The sequence below is a fragment of the Rhinopithecus roxellana genome, chromosome 8 (genome assembly GCF_007565055.1).
Source record: "Rhinopithecus roxellana isolate Shanxi Qingling chromosome 8, ASM756505v1, whole genome shotgun sequence".
In the NCBI taxonomy this organism is placed as follows: domain Eukaryota; kingdom Metazoa; phylum Chordata; class Mammalia; order Primates; family Cercopithecidae; genus Rhinopithecus; species Rhinopithecus roxellana.
Window position 1 is genome coordinate 113,274,898 of NC_044556.1, and position 18,369 is coordinate 113,293,266.

The following is an 18,369-nucleotide window of genomic DNA, read 5'->3' on the forward strand; positions in this document are numbered from 1 at the left end:
CCTGTCAGATAAATGGCATAGAAAGTTGCCAAACATGAGGAGGTGGGATGGGGTTTACGGATTCAGAAAAGAGTGGGAAACTTTTTTATTGGTCACTGTTGAAAATGTAATAGACACAGAATTATTCTCTAGGGAGATGAAGGAATTTTTCCAAAACAATTTAGGCTTCTGGAGGAAGAAAGAGGATGAAAGACAAGAGAAGTAAATAATCCAATAAATGGTCAGCCCCAGGGTTTCTTCCAAAACAGCTTCTCTCTGAATCCCTTTTAACCCCAACAGTTTAAGGGTCTATGTGAATGTTAAAGTAGAGATTTAAAGCAGGAAATGTAGAACTCTATTTTCTTAAAGTTAATTCCAACAGATCAATAAATTGTCATATTGTTTACTTCAAAATAGATGTTTTGATCTGTTGCTGCTACGAAATGTGGTTCTTATTCTCCACTACCGCTTGGTGCCTGCTGCTCCACACTGAATTACCTTCTCCTTTTCAAATGCAGAAAACTCAATTATGCCTCACTTCCTGTTTAGAATCACTTTGAAGTAATAAAAAAATGGAAAAAGATTTAAAAAAGAAAAAGAATAATTCATATCTTTATCTCCCAATCAATCCAGCTATATTAAGTTGAGGTCATTTGGACAAAGGACAGGCTGACCAATTTACACAAATACTCCATTTAAAAAGAGAAATGGAGGTTAAAGGGACTAATATATTTTTACCACACTTCTGTGATATCCTCAAAGCTCTAACATAACAGTGAAGGAATTTGAATGCCTTGGCCTTTTCTTCTTCCCATTTTCCTTTCTTGATGTTCCTGGGTATCTCTGTTTTAACGGGAAGATGGAGTGTATCTGTCTAGGTAGCGACAGCCTCTGCAGCTAGCAGGGATGATAAGGAACAATGGGAATGCTGGGAGTCATGTTCCTGAGTTAAAACAGGGCCAATGCACACCGTAAGACCTGGATTCACTGCCATAACATCACGACTCTTTAGAAGTAATAGTTCCCTAGGATGCCTGAATTGACAGGAGGATTATGTAGGGAGAGGAGAATGGGGATGAGGGAGGACTGCAGAAATTCAATCAAGAATACGAATTTATGAATTGGGAAAAATACCTGGTGTACATTAAATAGAAATAGCTAGTCAAGTGTTCGTTCTTCACTTAAGTAACAGACTTTGTTCCTCTGTTGGACCTTGAGGGGCACTATCTTGGAGAAGTAAGGATAAGGCTGAAATTGTCTGCCTTGTCCTTAGTATCTTCCTGAGGGCAATGTTCTCACATCCTCCTGCTGAGGAAGCAGCTTTAGATAGTTCATCAGCACGTAAGCATCCAGGGCTCATAATTAACTGGATCAGGAGTGGTTACCAAGGCAGTAAATGAGCAGGTATTTTTACCACACTGCAGTAGTGGCTGGTATCATTTTATAAGTATGGTCTGTCTGTTTTATAAGTATGTCTGTCTCTCAAAAATAAGGCAGAGTCCTATCTTTTATTTTTTAAGTATTCTGCCTGTATTCAATAAGATGCTCCAGACATGAGACAGTTAAGAAAAAAAAAGAGCTTCTTTGCAAACCAATCCTCTGAGGGCTCTTAAGATCCTTAATGAGTAATTGAAGGAGGTAATTCTACAGATGAGGAATGGTGCTAAACACTTGAAAAATAGCCATCCTCTGGAGGAAATAAGCGGAATCCATATTCATGACTCACTTATGGGTCTTGGCTGGTTTCTCCGGCTTCTCATTGTAGGGAATGACAATGTCACCAACTGAGTCTGGCTTCTGGAGGAGAATTCCCAACTTGATCTTAATCTCCTTGGCCCTGAAAGAAGAGACACAAGGGGAAATGAGGACACCACATGTGCATACAGATTTTAAAAAAAGATTTCTTCCTGTGTCAGAGAAACAAAAATGAACAAAATCCCATTTCACTTGTATTTTCTTGTGGCAGAAAGAATACTAATGCAGAAATTAGAATATGTAAGTTCTAATAAATAGCATTTACCAAGCTCTTAGTATGTCCTTCATTAATTTGCACTACATTTTAATCCTCATTATTGCTTTACATGTGTTCTCTCATTTTATGTCTGCAGATACTATAGTATTATTTCCATTTCGCAGATGAGGTCACCGAATGAAAGGAGTTTAAATAACTTAAGATAACCAGCCAGTATTTGGTGGAGACAGATGTGAGCCCAAGCTGTCTGATGCTAGAGCTCCCAGGTAGAACTCCTCATGCATTGCCTGCTAGTCTTCTGAGGGCTCTGGTCCTCATTATTATTAGATATATGACATTTGGAAAAAATGATCACTTTTTACTGCCAGACTTCAGTTCCCTCATCTGTAAAATAATGAAGTTATCCATCATTTTAGATGGTTTTTGAGCCATTTCCAGCTATAAGATTAAATAATTCTACTTGATTATTTATTTCTCTATAAAATTTTTGTTTTCGACTCCTTATCCATTGTTCCCTATGGCTGTCTATCTTATGTGCACTGAGCCTTGATAAATGAGTACTAATTGCCAAACGACAAACTATAGCAGAATTTACTACTTCTTTGTATCTTCAGTATTTTAGTGAGTAGATATGGTCAGAATTCTGTGTACTCCTCCATCACAGGATGCAACTATTTTCATGCTCAGTTTTAAAACTAACCTAATCTATCCATCACTTTATCATAATTCTAAACTAGAAAAGCACCAGGCAAATATTAAATATTAATCCATAGGACAAGCTGTTGAATATTGGGAGACCCAAAAAGCTACCCTTTCCCGGTCACCTTAGCACTTGCTTACCTATGCTTTTAAGAGATGCTTCATCATATTGCATTATGGTCATTGACTTACATTTCTATTTCTCAACTTGGATATGAGAACTTTTTGATGGTAGGAATTTAGTCTTAAATACCTTTTAACCCCTGTGCCTAGCACAATGCTTGGCAACATAGTAAACATTTAAAAATATTTGCCAAAGTGAACTAAAAACATCTGGATTTTGTTCCTTACAAATCTGCTAACATTTACCTCTCAGTCAATGCTAATCATAACCAAAGTCTTAAAAAGATGTGGTGAAGTTCACATGGTGGCCAAATAAGATTTTACTACTGTATACATACTTTCCTCATTTGTTCACAGGGATTGTTCACTTCCTGATTTACTCATTGGTCATGTTTACTGTGTCGGGCAGTCTGCAGTAATTATACAAACACCATTAGGTTTGCTCCTTGCTTTCAAGGTACTTTTAGCCTGGAGAGGTCTTAGATGTGGAAACAGTCACAAACAGGTGCTTAAAGACAGACTGTCCAGAAAGCAGCAGGGCTCTGGCGGAGGAGCACAAGTGTCCACAAGGGCAAATCAGGGGGAACTTCTCAGAGGAGGCAAAGGAGGCAAAAGAGGAAGCAGTGATGAGGCAATTTAAGTAAATGCCTAAGATTCGCAGTTATGGATATTGGGAAGAAAAATGTAAGGAGACCTACTGTAGTAACTTATAAAAACCCCACAAATACCTAATTATCATAACATATTTTCCTTTAGGCTAGTAAATAAGGTTTTGAAAACTATGTTTTAGATGTAGTCATCTCTACAGTGTCATTTCCTTTTCATTTCATTCTGCTTTCATTCTTTCCCTAAGACCCTCTCACTGACTAAAGCCAACTCAGGTCCCACAGTACCTCAGATCAAGCTCATCATGACATCAGGGTAAAAACTGGGACTGTTCTGCTGAGGGAGCTTATATAACATTGTGATTTAGATTAAGTGTTGCTTTAATTCCAGGCGTCGCAAATTACTTAAATTATCTAATGTTTACTTCTTTTGCCTAGAAATTGGGACTGATAAAATAGTATATCCTAAGACTTTTTGAGATGATTAAATACACGAATGCATATGAGTCACTTAGCACAGCATTTGGCATAGAACACGGCTTCTTCAAAGTTAGTTCTAACTACACATTTTTCCAACCCACCACCCATGTTCCCTAGCTTCGAACATTACATTGAAACATACAAAAAATTTCCTGCAAGTTACTAAGGAGTTACTACACCCACAACCTTCTATATTCTACCTCTGGGGACAAGAATTGCCAATTTTATATTTATCTGAAAAATGAAGAAAACATTAAGTGGGGAGGAGAAATGCATGCAATATTTTTGGCTGCCCTCTGCTGGCTAATGTGCAGTATTACAGTCAGAGATGCAAGGTGCACTAGGACACAGTATCCCGCCCAGTCCATGAAAAACTTCAGCCATAATCCATGTCCTCCTGGCTCCATAGGTCCCTCCCTTCCTGTACATCTGTGGAATGCATGCTGCAACTCTTTGCAGTTTCAACCTTGACCCAATAGTCCACTCACCAATATTTAGATGACAATGATGTAATGAAAGTCTCTCATGTTTAGGTTTCTGTTCGGTTGGTCCTTTTGATTTTAACTTTATTCCCCCTCTCAACTTTAGTTCCTTTTTTTTCTATCTCTTGCTCTATTTGAACTTTTTGCTTTTGTAAAAGGCAGAAACATATTTGTGTTTGATTTCCTGATGCAAGAATAATAGTTGGAGATTAAGGGATAATTAGAACAAAGAAATTGAATGTATGTAAAAGAATTATTAGTTACTTAATTCATTGATTCCTTACTGATTTACTCATTGGTCATGTTTACTGTGTCTGGCAGTATGCAGTAAATATACAAACACCATTAAGTTTGTTCCTTGCTTTCAAGGTGCTTTTAACCTGGAGAGGTCTTACATGTGGAAACAATCACAAACAGGTGCTTAAAGACAGACTGTCCAGAAAGCAGCAGAGCTCTGGTGGAGGAGCACTAGTGTCCACAAGGGCAAATCAGGGGAAACTTCTCAGAGGAGGCAAAGGTGGAACTAGAGAATGAGTAGCAGTCAGTCAGTTGGGCTAGAAAAGAATGAGCTTTCCAGACAGAAGGGTGGGTGCGTGTTATTTGAAGGGATGTAAAAGTAGTCTGTACTGCAAAAGGGTGAAACGTGAGAGAGCAGAAAGCCAATTAAATGAACTTACTCTGTCTCCCTTCTAGATAGAGGGATGGATGTTGGAGGGACCTCTATACAGTACCTAGCTTGCAGCAAAGTTGGTATGAAAACAAACGAGATAAAACTATAGAAAGGTGCCTTTCAAAGACTCTGTATGTAAAGAAGTGGCATCCTATCATATGAACTCAATGTATCTCACATTTTCTTTTACTATTTCAGGATGCACCTTCTGTGAAAACACCATTTATAAATGGTAGTTACATGCTCAAGACATGCCACAAAATCCTTTTAAAACCAGGATGAATCAGAGCCCTACTACTATTTTATCTATATCACTGCTTAAATAGAGTTTTTTGTGGAATGATCTAGAAATCAACTATCATTTACAACATTGCCTAGAGAAAATCATGTTCCATTTCCTCAGAGCAGACAAACATACCAGAACATCAGGTTACTCTTTTCCTCATATTTGCCCTGGAGATGTAAGGGAGAAAAGATATTCAGTGCTTTGGAAAACACTTCTTTCTATGGCTTCAATGTCTGGCTTGGTATAGGCTCAAGTACAGAGCATTACAAAGTTAAGAGTATTTAAGTTGTGAAGTCCATTAAATTTAATTAAGAGTTCGTTATTCAGGGAATGAATAGCATTATTGCATTTCTGCTCATACGACAGTAAAGTTTAAAGGCCAAGGAGTTGACAAATGCTGAAGTTCAAACCACTTTAAACATCGCACTTTTTTCACAAGACTAAGTAATGTTGGATTTGTTTCTCTCCTCAAGAATTCCTGGAATATTATTTCATCCCCCCTTTCCCTTTCCTCCCTACCATAGACTCACAAACATATGAAAATGAAGCAAACCAAATGAAAAATTCAAACAAAACAATAGCGCCAGCCTACCAAACTATTTTCCCTTCATAGATAAACTTGAATGTATCTGACATTAACTTAACATCAAAAACAACACTACCCAGAGAAGATAATTTTCTAACTTGTTTACAATTTCATGCTCGGTCTCGGGCTCTATTTGACTGCACCCTAGACATTTTCTCCTGGCCACATTACGTTAATGCTAGTTAACAAGAAGCTATTTTTATCTCCTCTCATCTCTCCTCCTCCTGTTATTCTTTTGTTTTACAAAGAAAAACTTGTTTTGAAATAAAATCAATTGAAAATGCTTGAGTAAAAGTTTAATTAAAGGCTCAGAGGAAGATAATTCTTTGTCTAGATGACTCACACTAGTGATTTCAAACTGAAAATGATTTGAATAATTCTGGGGCTGTGCAATTTTAAATCTGCTCCCTGTGTGGGTATGCTGCCTGACTGGGAAGTCAAAATTCAAAAGGCCATGGACCACCTCGGTCCTTCCTGCTAGTGCGTGAATTTAGTGGGTTATCACCTTAAGATGCCTAAGTGTGGAAAACTGGCACAAGCAATCACTAAAAACAGAAACATAGTTAAATTTTGAGAAATATATTCCACCAGAATGTGTGAAGAACCAATTATATATAAAGTCTTATACTAGGTGTTTCAAGGGTTACCGAGTTGTTTCTCACTTCAGAGCCACTTGGAACAATTGAATATAAAACACATACATGTAAACTGTATAGCAGATATTTTTCCAATCATTGATGAAGGTAGGTGGAGTATAAAAACAAAAGAACACAGGCTGGGCACAGTCGCTCATGCCTGTAATCCCAGCACTTTGGGAGGCTGAGGAGGTTGGATCATGAGGTCAGGCATTCAAGACCAGCCTGGCCAAGATAGTGAAACCCCATCTCTACTGAAAATACAAAAAAAATTAGCCAAGCGTGGTGGCAGGTGCCTGTAATCCCAGCTACTCAGGAAGCTGAGGCAGAGAATTGCTTGAACCCAGGAGGCAGAGGTTGCAGTAAGCCAAGATCATGCCGCTGCACTCCAGCCTGGACAACAGAGTGAGACTCCGTTTCTAAACGAATAAATAAAAGAACATAGACTCTAACCTCAAGGAGCCCTAACTTCCCAATGTGCAATGGGAGACATTATATACCTAAAGACTGCTCCTAATATATTCTCAGAGCCGTCTGAATTTTTCATTCATGGCATTTTTCAATTTGCATTTATATCTCCATATGTATATGTATAGGCGAATATTGTCTATCGTTCCCATTAAAGTGTCAGGTCCCCAAGAGCAGAGTGAACATCTGTTTAGTTCACAATTACAGCTTCAGCACTTAGCACAGGGCCTGGCATGTAATAGCATTCAGTAAAGATTTGCCATGTAAATTGATGAATGAGCAAATGAATGAATGAACTGAATTGCTAGGTTATAGTAAAGCTGCATTTTGGGGTGGAGTAGGTGAAATATTGGAGTGCAGCTTAGAATGAGTCACTGAGGACTAAGATGTCTCTAATTTGCTAACTGGACAGAGGTAACACCATTAAATGACTATAAAGTAAGTGAATTCAATTTCTGTCCTTGAAAGAGATTGAGAATGGTCAAGTGAGGCATTTAGTTCCTCATATTATATAGGACATATGCTGATGAGAAGAGGCAGGGAGGATAATTGCAATCACTAGCAATCTGAAAAGAATCAATTATGAGACCATAATTTTTCAGGATTTAAAAGAAACAGAAGTAGCCCTGGGGCATAGGCTATTCCTGTGGTTGAAAGACTTTTGGCAATCACAAACAGGTTTCGCTGTAGACGCCAGACATATGTCAGGAACGAGAAGGAAGAAGAGATGGAGGAAAGTTGAGAAGCATAAGGCAAGATTTTTACAACACATTTCCGAAAGAGGTGTACTAACATGGGATAATCCCGTTTAAATTCAGTGCAATTTAAATCCGTGTCTCAGATGCCCCCTGCTGGCCGTGGGAAGGCGTGAGCATTAGCAAAGAACTAAGCAGAGAGCAGATCGGTTCCAGGCTGCTTCCTTCTGAAGAAACACTACGAAGCTTCTTTCCACGGACTAAAAAGAACATGTCTGGAACAGATACCCAGGAAAGATAAACACAAGCTTCTAAAACACTCACTAGTCATCAATGTCTACAGCCGAGAGTAAGGCATTTGCCGAATTGGAGACCAGAGGAGAGGAGCTCCTCTGAGTTCCGTGCAGCTGAGAACTAATCTCAGAGGCAGAACCTAGCAGAAACTGACAGACGGAAAGGGGCCCAGAGGGTCCCTGCGCGGGCCCGTCAAGGGGGATCCATTTTGTTGAAAGCTGGAAAAGCCTTCTCCCTGGCTGCTCATTTAAAACTTTAGATCAATGGAGTTTGCTCCTCGTAGGTGACTCCGAGACAGGGTAATGGATGATCTTGAAAACCCTTAGGGGAAGTATAAGAATATGATAGTGGAAAGTCAGCTCAGTTCTGGGACTGAAATCCTCAACTTGCCAGGATCCTCAGCATGGCCCCTAAAATCAAGATGGACTTTTAACTGCAGGAAAAGGCAGTGCCAGGTGATTGTGGTGGAAAGAATCTATTGTTTTGGCATCTACCATCTACCCTTTTTCTGAATTAACCGACTTCAATTTGAACTACAGAAAATTCACTCATTGTTCGTGCTTTAACAGCATATGAAAGAGTTTAGTAATGCAGTGTGACATCATGTTAAAACATATTTATTTTCTTACTTGATTTATATAATTAATACATGATACATGATGGAAAATGACTCTATGGTTAGTTAATATGAAATACTCCTCAGGTGCTCCAAATGATAAAAAGGTGAAGAAAATGCTAACGAATATATAGTAGTAGTAATTTGTTATGATATGACTTCAGAAATGACAGCTCTGTTTCTAAACACAAGTGAATCATTCCCTAGCAGTGTTTTAGGCTTTCGCTCATATTGGTAATTACATAATAAGCCCCTTCAAACTATAAGATGGCTGAAAAGATGAAACTGACAATGTCATTTGTGTCAAATATATTCACAGAAAAAACGTTTATCTATTATACCCTTTCAACTCTTGATACGTTCGAACATTTCCCTTCAGCAGATTGTCTTAACAACAACTCTTTTCATTTTTGTGTTCAAGCTGTTACCTCAACCGCCCCAGGTTAACTCATTGTCAGTAAGGGACCATCACAAGTAACCTGCAGTAACAGACTAGGAAGTCTCCCAGGGTTCTTGTTTAAATAAGCTGACTTAATTTCTTAGGACCATGGTGGACACAGAAAAGCCTATGCAGGCCGGGTGCGGTGGCTGACGCCTGTAATCCCAGCACTTTGGGAGGGCAAGGCAGGTGGATCACCTGAGGTCGGGAGTTCGAGACCAGCCTGACCAATATGGTGAAACTCTGTCTCTACTAAAAATACAAAATTAGCCATGCGTGGTGGTGCATGCCTGCAATCCCAGCTACTCAGGAGTCTGAGGCAGGAGAATCCCTTCAACCCAGGAGGCAGAGGTTGCAGTGAGCCAAGATCTTGGCATTGCACCCCAGTCTGGGCAAGAAGAGCGAAACTCCATCTAAAAAAAAAAAAAAAGAAAGAAAAGAAAAGTAAAGGAAAACCCTGGGCAGCCTCTCCTTTTGTTCATTTATTTATTCAACAAATTTAAAGTATGTTTACTGAACACCTACCACATGATGTACACTATAATATGTTTTGATATTTTCAATGAAATAAAAAAAGATAAGGTCCTCTCATTGAGTTTATGTTTAAATTGGGCAAGACAGATACAAAACAAGAAATGAAAAACAATGAAATAAGACATTTTAGCTGGTTGTAATCACTACAGTATGACATTATGTACGTCATAGTTAATTCAGTTACTTGCCCTAATCAAGCATTCACATCTCAATGGTGGTCAGCAAGCTCTTTAGAAAGACCATGCTCCAAAGGTGGCTGCTATAGCTGCCTCAGTTATCCCTATCGAGATCGACATCAGAAGCTTTGCCAACTAGCAGAACGCATGCTAGAAGTGAGTGTTTACATGTAGGCTTCTTCATTAGATAATGGGCTCTCTCCAGTCACAATAATAATATTCAAGTCATTTGGACTGGTGACACTATTGTGGAAACTCCCACCTATTCCATAGAAAGGTTTTAAAAATGTAATTTGCTCTTAACCCTTAGAGATGGCACCTGTGGCTTGATTCCCACATAGTCCTCTATCCAGACATTGATGCTAAGATTTCTTGTTGCCTGATACCAACTAAAGGGTATTAGAATCCCGGCTTAGAATATTATTGTATCTGAGCAAACCTTTCATACAAGGTGTAGTCAGGGCAGAAAAAACTAGGACTTTATTGAGATTATAGAATAAGTCATACAAACATTTTACATGAGCTTATTAATAAGTATTTGTCCAAAAAGTATGGCACAGTTGGATTTTGTTATACATAGGGTGGTCTTGCTTTCATAAACCTGTCCCTACTTGTTGGGCATCCTCTTGCTAAGTCACCTGGAGGAGAAACAGACTTTATCTCCCCAGATCCCTGATACATCCAAGTGTGGAGGACCACATGAGGTCACCAGACTTCCATTTAATCATACAATTCCTGAATCTAGGTGCAAGGACTCCACCCATGATCACGCAGTCACCCCTCTCCATGGCAAACAGGCAGAAAACAAGTGATCTGTAGCAACTCCTAAAGATAATAATAATAGCTTAAATGCATATTAATGTATCGGGTGCTAATTCATGTGTTTCTCCACATGTAATTTTTCCTCTTTAAAGACTGTAGTCAGGCATTTCGTGCTTTCTTGCCTCTGAGGGAGTTGTGTGGTGACGTCAAAAGCAAAGGATAATTGACAAGAGTATCCCATTTTGGTATTTGTTTTCCAGAACCCCCAAATCACTGAGATACGCCAGCTTGTTTCCAGAGAGAAGGACTGAAAGACTACTGTATTTGATGAGTGGTAAAGAAAGAAACAGAAAGCCTGAGCGTGGTGACTCACGCCTGTAATCCCAGCACTTTAGGAGGCCGAGGCAGGTGAATCACCTGAGGTCAGGAATTCAAGACCAGCCTGGACAACATGGTGAAACCCCACGTCTCTTCTAAAAATACAAAAAAACAAAAAAAAGCCAGGCGTGATGGTACGTGCCTGTAAGCTCAGCTACTGGGGAAGCTGAGGCACAGGAATAGCTTGAACTCAGGAGGCGGAGGTTGCAGTGAACTGAGAAGGTCCACTGCATTTGGGCCTAGAAAACAAAAGGGAGACTCTTGTCTCAAAAAAAATTTTAAAAACCTAAAAATTTAAAAATAAATAAATAAAAGAAGCAGAAAAATAGGGAAAAGAGAGAGAATCCCTGAGAAAATGTCAGAGGACAGGGATTTAGGGTTCAGTAACTAATCAAATCCTCATCTTCTCTAGCCACATACACCTTTTCAGGTGTCCAGGGAGGTGGTAGTAATACAGAAGGGGATAACTATGTGGTACCCCTAATGAGACTTGATCCTAAGCACCAGGGTTCCTACCCTTAGCCAAGATGATACCTAAACCCACACAAGGGGCTCTAGCTTCAAGAGATTATGAAGCTTCAAACAAGAAACTGATGAATAATGATGCATTTATACAATTTCAAAACCCAGCCATCTATAAGTGTGAAAGGCCCCTACCCCAACACACATACACACACACACACACGAAGATTGCTTAAACTTAAACAGGAAGTGTTCAGGAGAATTTACCATAAAATGGTGATGAAACCATGGAAATTGTGAACAACAAATGTGGTGAAGTTTCCATTACAGAAGAAAAGTCATCAAGAAAAGACTAGCAACCAGTTGTTTTGGATAACTAAGTCATATGACCACCTGGATCTGTCCAAGCAATATCATAAGATACTTTCCAGATCCCCATTCCATGTCACAAGTGACATGTTGAATTGTGTTAAATCTTCCCCACACTTGGCAGAGAAAGTGTCCAACTCCCAACCATGGCAAAAATCCTGCCTCAGATTATATAACTGGAAGTTTGTAAAGCAAATACAATACATGTTAAAAAGACTGTTCCTAGAGAGGAAGTCAAGTGAAATATTGAACTCTTAGAAAATCCATTTAATACCAAAACTAAACTCTGTTTTCTTAAAGCAAGAGACAGAATAACATAGTGGTAAAGGGCATGGATACTGGAACCAAACTGCCCAGATTCATCTTACTACATGTGTGACTTTTGGCAAGTTTTAAAACCTTACTTTGCCTTAGTTTTCTCATCTGTAAAATGAAGATAATAATGGTATCTATTTCATAAGCCTCTTGTGATTAAGTGAGTTACTATATGTGAAACACTAATATTAGTGCCTAGCACATGTACTGTGGTACTCCATAAGGGGCAAGGTTTATTATTATTATTACTTACAGAAAGTCTTGTGCCAACAAAAGAAAATATCCAGCTTATTAACAGAAAAAAAAAATGAGAGCTGTCAACATAGAACGTAACATAAAGCATAACAATTGGAAATAGAGAAAAAACCACAACAGTACAACAGCAAAAGATTTGCCCTTGACTAAATCCTATTATCAACTCAGTCAGTACTTTTCTGGGTGATCTTGAATATGTTATTTGAGCTCTCTTGTTTTCTGTCAAAAAAGAAAAGGAAGAGAAAGGGAGGAAGGAAATCAGTTTAGTGAGAAAACCTCTAATAGCTCCTCCAGCTGTAAAAAATTAAGATTTCAAGAGTATCACATTTAATGTATTTACTATATAAATGAGAACAATCAAGGACCTGAGGTGTTCAATGCCTTGTGAATGGCACCATGTATTCCTTTTTACTCAACCCTTCTTCCCAATATCCCATTTTATGTAACTATAATATTCTCCTTACTCTCACAATTTATAAACTCTCCAATCTACATTATTTAGACTGTCTTCTTTATTGTCAATAGCTAATCTCTCACAAGTGTTTTTCTGTCTTCCCAGAAAATCCTTTTATTTTTATTTTTTGAGGCAGGGTCTCACTCTGTCGCCCAGGCTGGAGTGCAGTGGCATGATCTTGGCTCACTGCAGCCTCCACCTCCTGGGCTCAACCAATTCTTCCAATTTTTGTATGAATATTTTTTGTAGAGATGGCATTTTGCCGTGTTTCCCAGTCTGGTCTCAAACGCCTGAGCTCAGATGATCCACCCACCTCCGCCTCCTAAAGTGCTGGGATTACAGGCGTGAACCACTGCACCCAGCCAAGGAAATCCTGTTAAATGTGTCCTTGCTTCTTCATACCTACATTTACCACCTTTCTGCAGGTCTGAATTACTGTAACATCCCACCTGCCCATTTCCCTCTTCCTACTGCAGTGCCTTCAGCACTCCCTATCAGGCCAGCCTTGCAGAGACAATTTCCTCCTCACCTATAATGGTTCTCTGTATTAACCACAGTAGTTCTCAAACTTCAGTGTGCACCCAAATCACTTGGAGGACTGGTTAAAACACAGACACTGGGCTTCACCCCAAAGTTTCTTTTTTCCCACCTTTTTTGGGTGTACAAATGTATGAGTTTTAACACATGGATTATTGCTACAGTTAGGATACAGAACAGTTCTGTTACCCCCAGAAATTCCCTCATGCTGCCACTTTGTAACAAAGCTCTTACCCTGTCCTTATCCCTAGCAACCACTGATCTGTTCTCCATCCTTACAGTTTTGTTTTTTCTCATATACATAAGATCATATGGTATGCAACCTTTGCCTCTGGCTTTTCTTCATTCAGGAGGTCTGAGGTGGGGCTGGAGGATTCACATCTGTGGTTCAGGACCACGCTTTGAGAACCGCTGATCTACCATATCTACTTCAAACATCACTTTCTTCCTTCTAACATCCTCAATTGCTAACCTTATTTCCCATTATTCTACACAACCACGTGTACACCTACTCCTGTTGGCCTCCTCAGTATCTCCCAAGCACACCATCTTTTTCTCCCTCCACCTCTATGCCAGTTTAATACTCCAGGATCAGAACAAGTCTCACTCTTTTCTTGAAACCTCTGTAACGACTCCATCCCAGACTGCTTTATCGCTTTTCTACTATAAAATCACAAAACAGAGGCAAATTTAAGGGACCTCAGAGAGCTTTTAATTTGCACCTCCCCATTTTGAAAGTGGAAAAACTGAGATTTACAGACATTAAAAGATGTTTCCAAGTTCTCATGGCCAATAAGTTACAGAGCAAAGAACAGAATGCATTTCTTCTTCTAAAGTTATGGATAGCACGTTTTCACGGAAAGACTCTAGCTTGTTGTAATGTATGCCTAAGAGTCCCATATGTATGTACTCCCAGTGAGATAGCAAGCTCCATGTGGATGGGCGCCATGTCTTACTTCCTTGGTCTCCCCAAAGCATCTTAAAAATAACTAAGTATCGTAAAGTTGCTTTAACTCTCAGGATGACATAGATGATAAGATCACAGGTCCACACTGCTTGGGTTTATATTCCAGCTCTTACTTACCAGCAGAGTGACACTGGGCAAATAAATTAAATTCCGACCCTTCATTTTTCTATGTAAAAATGGTGATAATAGAATTTCTAACTCATAGATATGCTGTGACGCTAAATTATGCATTAAGAGGTTTAACATGGAACTTGGTGTATAGTATTATAAATACTCAATAAATGTCACCTATTTTTATTATTGTCACTATCATATTTCTCCTATCCCTATCATTGTATCTCGTATATGTGTGTTGATTAATATATGTTAATTGCATGGATGAATGGATAGGCTAGCCTAGGACAGGATGGGATAGGATAGGCTCAACAAAGATCTATTTGACTAATATTCAAGGTAAACTCCTTTCAGAAGATCTCCACCTCATTCATAATGCAACCAATTCTGATAGCAAAGAGAAGATACACTGCTGGCCTCTTCATTGGGAACTCCTGTGGAGTGACAAAGAAAGCCAGTGTGGAGACCTCCACTGCTGCCTAATTCAGCTCAATTACATTGTAATCTTACCCCCCGGTGCTGTAATTTTACTTTAGTTTTAAAAACAGTGTTGTTTTTCCCAAGCACTGGCCATTCCCTACTCAAGGATTCCCGTGGAAATTGAGATATTTCCCATGCTTTTCTGGGCTGTCTCTGACATGCTCATCCCTCATAGTAGGCTACTGGGGGTAAGGAAGGAGACAGTGGAGGGACAAGACCAATAGGACAGAAACAGTTTATTTCCCTTTGACCTTAAATTCCCCCATCTTATTCCAAATGTTGTTGGCAGGATGGCTGGACTTCTGGCAATTCATTTTGGAAGCCAGATAATGAATAGTGGGAAAATTGTCCTCAAGTCAAGGAAGACAGGCATTTATGGTTTATTTTGGGTTCCAAAGGTGGAGGGGTCAGAAGGGATTCCCACGAGAGCTCCTCTGAACACTGCAGTCATTCAAAGCCTTGGAGTGTCTCCATGTCCTTCTGCTTTGAATTATACAGAGGGGCTTTATAGACTGAAAGTTTCTTATTGTACATGGCTCTATTTTTAACTCATTTTATATATCATGAAAATGTAAATGGAAGTGGTAGTAAAAGGTATTGGAGAAGGAGGGAGGGAAAGAAGAGAAAGGTAAAATTAATTGAGATCTTAATAAACATTAACATGTATTACATCACTTAATAAAACTACATTTCCCAGAACTTTAATGTGTCCTCTCACAATACATTTACATAAAAGATACAAATTCATTACTGCAAACAACAATACTTAGTCAACATTTATCTTTGCCAGCTTTTTAAAATAGTTTGCTGAGGAAAATAATAACATCACAATGAGGAAAAAGAGGACTGTTTCTGAAACATTAGATCTCAAACCATTTCTTCTTTCTCCCCCCAAAATTTAACAGCCACTTATTATTCCCAAGATTTCTATTTTCAGGAACAATCTGTTTACTGATTTATGCATTCAATTCATTTCTGTATTCATTTACTTGTCCGATTTTAACAGAGCAACCACCAAATTTGTCAGGCACTGTACTAGATGCTATGGGGTTGTTTTACAAAATTAATAAGCAATTATTCCTGACCTCAAATTGCTTTCATTTTACAAAGGAGACAGGTATAGATGCTTTTATTGAGATGCAGCTGTGATATGGTAGAGCCCTTGGTTTTGAATTAACACATCTGAAGTTAAGCTCAGGGTTATGGAGTATATTTTCTGTCCTTGGGCCAGACATTTAACTTACTCACTGGTAAAATAATAATGTTGATAATATCTACTTGGAAGACTATGCTAAGAATTAAATTAGATAATATCAAATACACAGACAAGTTGACTCTGAGGAAAATTGAGTAAAAGTGATATAAACTACAAGAATAATTGAAAAGTTATTTAAGAGTTTACAGAATGAAGGGATAGTTTCTCTCTGAGGGAGATCTTGCCGGGACCTTGCATGCCAGAGAAGGAAATGGTATTGGTTTGGATCCCAAAGCAGGCACCCTCTTCCTGTCTTTCTCCCATCTCTCCAGTGATTCCTTCCAATGTTTAATATAGAAGTTCACATTTCCCTAATACGTTTTCTAAAAATTTCAAATAAGTTTTCGGGGTCCATGCAAATCACATTCCTGGAAACTTCTCCTCAGCATTCTTAGAATATTCCTTCCTTTTCATCCCGATAAGCCATGCAGTCTGCCCCGTTGTTCTTGCACATTGAGGACTAAAGAATAGAAACTCCCCTAAATTGTGTGGTTACTGGAACAGGAGTCACTAAGTTAGAGATCTGGGCTTAATGGAGCAACAAAGTCTAGGAACCAAGCAAAAGGTCACCCTGTTGCCACAAGACAACAGGGTGTCTTTGGGCTGAGTACACTTTCCTAGACTGTAGATGTGAACCATTTTAAACAGATAGAAATATAATTTTATGTACTTCAAATGCAAGTCACAAGTGACAGGAGACCATCAGTTACAAAACATGCCACCAAGGGGAAAAAAAAGAGACCTGAGAACTTGGAGAAGCCACAGAGAGTGCTAGGAACCTTTACTGACCACCCCAACCCTCCAAAAAAATAGGGGAAGAACAATGTCTGTTAAATGAAAAAGTATCTAGGTCACAGAAGAAGGGTTAGCGTGGCATACAAACAGAAATAAAAGGAGAAAGGGGAACAAGTCAGATGGTCAAAGTTACATCCCCACATCGCCCTCTGTGGTGGCAGAAGGGACTTCTCAGAAGTGATAAAGTTAAGGATCTTGAAGTGGGAATTTATGCTGGATTATCTAAGTTGTCCCAATGTAATTACAAGAATCTTGTAAGAAGAAGGCAGCAGGGTCAAGTCTGAAGGCAATGTGACAATGAAAGCAGAAAGAAAGATTAAAAAATGCTGTACTGCTGGCTGTAACATGAGTCAAGGAATGCAAGTGGCTTCTAGATGTTAGAAAAGGCAAATAAGTCAATTTTCCCCAGAACCTCCAGGAAGAATGCAGCCCTAGGGATCCATTTTCGATTTCTGACTTTCAGAACTGTATGAGAATGAATTCATGTTGCTTTAAGTGACTAAGCTTGTGACAATTGTTATAGCAGCAAATATGAAACTATTACACCTCACTTAGCTTTTGTTTTTAAAACTTAGTTAACTATAGAAAATAGACTTAAAACCAGTCAGACTGTTCTCTGATCCTCATTCTACCATTCTAGTTTCAGTTAATAGATAATCCTAATTCTTTTAACCTCTTTTGAATTATCTGTTTCTCAGCCTTATCTAATCTTCCTTTCCTGAACCAGCTATTTGTTCCAATATTGCTCCTTATCTCCTAAACCCAAAAGCTCAAACCAGACAAGACAGTGTCCTATAGTCTTTATACACACACACACACACACGCAGAGGGGTGTGGGTGGGCTTCATTTTTATGGCCATGGTACCTATGAATTATTCCCTGGAGTCTTGCATATTGGAGTCATAGCTGTTTTTGAAATCAAATTAATAACTAACAACTATTAAATTGTCCAGGAAGATCAGGGCTTTTGACTTGAAATCATCTAAAAATTCCTACAAGACAAGGCGAGAGTTCAGAAGAATGAACCCATCACCTGCTACAAATAGCTTCCTTTTCACATAATCATATTCCATCAAGTGTCCAGTTATCCTCTCAACCCCCCAAGCTCAACTTGGTTATCTGTGATCCTCCCTTCTCTCCTTCCTCCTGTCATCCAGTTGTCTCATTTACTTTCTAATGTTCCTTGCAAGGGGCCCTTTCATGGGAGTCCCATTCTTACACCTCTGTAGGGAACTGAAGATAATGCCTGATGCTTTCCAGTCCCCTGTTCTAGATCCATTCTGAGGTTGGGCTGCAAGGCTGTCGCAACCTGAAGATAACTAAGAAAAAGCAAACATTAAGGGAAACCACACATTTCTCAGTTAACTGCATGGTTCACTCAACACATGCAATGCATACACTTATTTAGTGCTCACAATAATCCTGTGAGGGAGGTATTACTGTGACCTCGTAGAGAACTTAGATGATTTGCTCAAATTCACCAAGTA

The 18,369-nt window shown here is 39.0% G+C and overlaps 1 protein-coding gene across 1 annotated transcript in view; it reads right to left on the reverse strand.

Moving 5' to 3' along the window:
* Positions 1-18,369, reverse strand: part of RGS5 (regulator of G protein signaling 5) — a 60,301-nt gene that overhangs the window by 23,706 nt on the left and 18,226 nt on the right. The window contains exon 2 of the mRNA XM_010373356.2: positions 1,706-1,816. Coding sequence (XP_010371658.1) covers positions 1,706-1,816 — 111 coding nt within the window. The remainder of the gene's footprint in view (positions 1-1,705; positions 1,817-18,369) is intronic.